General features: G+C 45.5%; 1 protein-coding gene across 1 annotated transcript; it reads right to left on the reverse strand.

Moving 5' to 3' along the window:
- Nucleotides 1-1,630: 1,630 nt before the first annotated feature.
- Nucleotides 1,631-4,745, reverse strand: LOC147885064 (pentatricopeptide repeat-containing protein At5g27110-like). The gene has a single exon (XM_087397642.1). The coding sequence runs from the start codon at nucleotides 4,713-4,715 to the stop codon at nucleotides 1,791-1,793; it is 2,925 nt and encodes a 974-aa protein (XP_087253768.1). The 5' UTR covers nucleotides 4,716-4,745; the 3' UTR covers nucleotides 1,631-1,790.
- Nucleotides 4,746-5,225: the final 480 nt, after the last annotated feature.

Below are 5,225 nucleotides of genomic sequence, written 5' to 3' on the forward strand. Positions count from 1 at the left end.
CAATTCTCATGGTCCTCAATTGAGTGAAATCATTGTCAAACTTGACCTTGGGGTCTCTTTCCACCCCTTCAATCCTTTGTTCCAGCGGGAGAAAAGAAAAAAGGCCAGGATCAGAATACCCAACAAAAGTTCAACCAAGAGCTCAGGCAAGAGGCTGCTCTAAGCTAGGAAGGCTGACAAAAACACATGAGAAAAGGGTCCAACTGAGCCACCAAGAGAATCTGCAGCACGAGGCTGAAATACGCTGTCTAACAGGCCTGAGCAAAGCTCGCAAGCTTAGCAATGAGAGCCAAGGCCCATGAGGCTGAAAGTACACCACAAGCAGCAATGAAGCTTCTTCAAGTTCACCGGAACAAAAAGAGCTCCAAGAAAGCATCCTAATCCAGGAGAAAAAAGTACAGCAGCTCCTGGGGCAGCCCAAACTGCAGGCTGCTTCTGAACAGACCTTAGATTAACCCCAGGGGTCGCGGGACTGGTGTGGGAGCCTGGAACTCCTCTAAGGAGTAGCGAAGCTGTTGCAGGGAGCGTCACAAGGCAGGTGGGAACCAAGGGAGCCTGGAGGAGGCTCACAGGTGGGCGAGGACCACCACAGCTCCAAACGGGTCCCTGAACAGGACAACAGGCTGAGGCTGGAGGGGGCTCAAAAATGAGGAAAAAGGGGACGCAAATCAGAGGGGAAGAAGGGAGGAGAATGACAGAAGGGATAGAGCATGCAAGAGAGGGGCATGGGGGGCAGAGAAGGCTGTACAGGAGGGGCAGGGCGCTCACACTCTACTCTCGAAGAGAAGCTATTTATCCACCATCTTCCCATACATCTGAGTTTGAGTCAAGCAGGCTGAATCCCCGAGTAACTCCATCAATGCTGGATGCATGCGGCCGTTTGCCACCTCATTTGGCCCCTCAAAAAATCTCTAGTCACCAGCAAAGACATCATGTCATGGCATGGTTCTCCTAGGACCTAAGGGAATATTCCTTACCACAAATGACCCCAAGGGTGAACTGAATCCATAGTCCATTAATAAAGTTTACAAGATCATGCCTATGCTGGTTGAGGGAATGAGGGCTTAGTGCCCTTTATATAGGGGAGGGGCTCGTCTGCCCCCACCCAGAACTGGCTGACCGGACCCCTACATGGCTGAACATAAGCCAGATCTGCTCACCAGTTTGCAGGGCCCCACCTACATGTCTATTTGGCTGGCTGACCTGCTGCTCAGGCACTGAACTGAAAAGCCTCCCACACTCCACTGAAGGTATGTGCTTTTTACCTGATACGAAGGACATTTTTGTTAGATATCAAAGAGACGTGTGCACTCGTGTGACAAGTGTACAGCAGAAAGCTAGCCATATAATTAGCAAGGGACTGAATCGCCTCTCTGCATCATCAAGAAACTTTGATTTGCTCTGAACACTGTTACGAAATACAGCTCAACAGTGTTTGAAAGATTGCAGCAGATTCCATCACTTAAACAATGCAGTGGTGACTTCTTGTTGTGAGTGCACCAAACTCATGATAAGTGATGAGCTCCATCTTTGTTTTAAGAACGCCATCACATATTGCCACAGTCCGAATCTGACTGTCATTGATCAATAGATGAATTTGTCCACAGAACTTAAAGACATCTCCATGATGCATTGAAAATGGTTTTTTGTATGCCCTTCTTGGGTTTTGCTGCTCTCACCTGTAAACTACTAGCTCATTACTAATAAAGTATATGCACCTCCTGCTGCTCCTTCCCATCACATGGGTTAAAACATGATGCGCTATATTCTAGCTGTCTAAATTCTCTCGTTTAGGGATATGCTACAAGGAATGACTGTAATTTTCTCTCTATCTCAAGTGTACTTAATCCTGCCTCCTCGATACCTTTCTCCACCATAGTTTTTCTCACTTTTTCTACATCACTCCACCTCCCATCTGCAGCATATATGTTTGAAAGCAAAATGTATGGTGCTACATTGCACGGATCTAAGGCCATAACATGCTCTGCAGCACGTTTACCCCTCCCTACATCACCATGTACTCTGCAGGCACTAAGTAAAATCATCCATACCAATGCATGTGGTTGAATTGGCATGTCGCATATGAAATTTTCCCCCTCCTCAAGTAGGCCAGCCCTCCCAAGAAGGTCAACCATACAAGCATAATGCTTAACTGTTGGTGTAATGCCAGGATCACTACTCATGAGAGTAAAGCAGGCACGACCCTCATCAATAAGGCCAGCATGGCTGCATGCAGTGAGGACACCACTGTAGGTCACCTCATCTGGATTCACTCCATCCTTTTTCATTTTCCGAAAAAGCTGAAGTGCCTCCTTCCCACAACCTTGCTGAGCATATCCAGTGATCATGGCTGTCCAGGAGACCACATCATGTGTGTACATTTTGTCAAACACTGCACGTGCTTTCTTCAAAGCCCCACAGTTACTATACATAGTGACAAGAGCAGCCCCCACAACTTGTGACTCTAATCCTCCATCTGTGATGCAAGAATGGATCGTCTCACCCTCTGGTAAAGCTGCCAGGTTGGCACATGCATTCAAAACACTCACACAGGTGACCTCATCTGGCTTTAGGCCATCCTGCAGCATCTGTTGAAAAAGCTGAAGAGCTTCCTTCCCATATCCTTGTTGAGCATATGCATTTATCATAGTAGTCCAGGACACTAAATCAGGTTGGATCATTTCATCAAACACTGAGCGTGCAGCATTCAAAGCTCCACACTTACCATATATGTTAACAAGTGCAGTTCTTATAACATCATCTGAATCAAACCCACATTCAACAACACGAGAATGGACAAATTCAGCCTCTATTCCACATGCATTTTTGTCAATTGCATGAAGAATGTTAACAAAGGTTATGTTATTTGGCATTATGCCCTCGTGTTGCATCTGCCAAAACAGTTTCAGGGCCTCCTGGCAAAGGCCTTGCTGAGCATATGCAGCTGTCAATGTATTCCAGGAGACAATATTGCGTTGACACATTCCATTAAAAACCCTGCATGATTCCTCCAAAGCCCCACACTTACCATACATATTGACAAGGGCTGTTCCAACACCAACATCTAACTCAAACCCACCATCTACAACATAAGCATGCAAGCGTTTGCCATTTCCCAAGTCTTCTGAGCTGTCACACGCACCCAAAACACTGATAAGGGTCACATTGTTTGGCTTCATACCTTCCTGATGCATCTGTTCGAAGAGATGGAGGGCTGTTCTTTTGTGCCCATGAAGGACACATGCACTTATCATGGCAGTCCAAGAGATCACATCCACGTCTTGCATTTTGTGAAAAAGTAAGTGTCCATCTTCCAGAGCGCCACACTTGCCATACATAGTAACAAGAGCCGTCACAATAACTGAATTCACTGCATACCCAGCATCAACAATGCTTGCATGGATTGCCTTACCCTCACAAAGGGACTTTGGATGATTGCATGCAGTCAGAATACTGACAAAAGAGATTTCATTTGGCTTCACACCCTCGAGTTGCATCTGTTGAAAGAGGCAAAGGGCGTCCTTGCTATACCCTTGCTGGGCATAAGCAGCAATCATTGCATTCCAAGATGCCAGATCACGCCGATAAATTTTGTCAAATAACCTCCGTGCCATTTCCAGAGCACCGCATTTGCCATACATATCGAGAAGAGCAGTCCCCACAATAACATCGGACTCAAAATCACTGTTGGCTATGCATGAATGGATGAACTCACAATCTGCTAGTATTGCCAAGCTAGCACATGCCCGTGAAACCTCCACAAACGTAAGTTTGTCAGCTTTAACATTTTCGAGCTGCATTTGTCGAAAGAGTAATAGAGCCTCCTCTTTCTTCCCATGCTCCAAATACGCAGCGATCATTGTGTTCCAAGAGCAAACGTTGCGTTGATTCATGTTGTCAAACACATAACGTGCATCTTCGATGGTCCCACACTTACCATACATAGTGATAAGAGCGGTTCCCACAAAAATATCCAACTCGAGCCCACACTTAAGAATGGATTTATGAATCATGCTTCCCTCTGTTAGGACTGCTGGACTGTCACAGGAAGCCAGGATACTGCTGAAAGTGACCTTGTTCGGCTCCACACCTTCCAACTGCATTTGCCAGAACAAATTCAGGGCCTCCTCATTGTGTCCTTGATGGACACATGCGGAGATCATAGCAGTCCATGACACAACACAGCGTCGATGCATATTGGTGAGAATTATGCGGGCATTCTGTAGAACCCCAAGTTTCCCATACATATTGATGAGAGCAGTCGCAACTCCACCATCTGACTCAAACCCATCATCGACAACTTTTCTGTGAAGAGCCTCACCCGCAGCCAAGCTGTCACACGTTCGAAGAATGCTTACATAGGTGATCCTGCTTGGCTGTACGCCTTCGTTCTGCATTTTCCAGAACACTTGCAGTGCAATTTTGTCTTGGCCATGGCGAGCGTAGGCAGAAATCGTGGTGTTCCACGAAACCAAATCCGGTTCAAGCATTTTGTTGAAAGCGGTACGTAACTCCTGCAGAGCGCCGCACCTGCCATACATATTAACAAGAAGATTCGCTAGAAATGTGTCTTGCTCGAGCCCAATTCTAACGAGATGCGCATGCGCGCACTTGCCCTGTGGCAAGGAAATACAGCCTTGCAGCAAGGAAGAAATGCCTGCGTTGCCATCCTCGACTGGGTGCCATTGATTGTATCCACAACAAGGGAATCCCATGCTTTGGGACGAACTGTCCTCAACAAACGATCGTCGTCCGCAATACATAATATGGCCTTTTTCTTTGTCTTCTTTGCAATTTCCTAGGTGAAATAGCAAAATGAAGTACATGAGTTTTTTCATGTGTGCTACTGTAAGCTATGGAGTCAAGAATGTATGTGTAGAAAAATTCAAAATGTTCGCCATATGTTTCTTTTGTAAAATTCAAATCAATAATGGCAGTTATTCCTTTTATGGTAAATGGTAACTCTTTTCTTTTTTTGGATCATCTATTTGGAACATGTTGTTGAACTCTGCTCGTATCACATTTCCTATCTTACGATCTATTTTGAGGAGTTGGCTAAGCTTACATTATAGCCAAAGCGTAGAAGTTCAAGGCAATAAGTTGAAATTCTTTCTGAGTGCTTATCTATTATAGCTTGTGCTTCTGTTCTCAACATCATTGGAGTAATGATATCGTCCTCATTTGTGATTTTTCGAATTATGTACTTAGTTAGACCTGCATTATGT

Source organism: Dipteris shenzhenensis, chromosome 26 (genome assembly GCF_047967505.1).
Source record: "Dipteris shenzhenensis isolate YYH24624 ecotype China chromosome 26, Dip_SZ_1.0, whole genome shotgun sequence".
NCBI lineage: Eukaryota > Viridiplantae > Streptophyta > Polypodiopsida > Gleicheniales > Dipteridaceae > Dipteris > Dipteris shenzhenensis.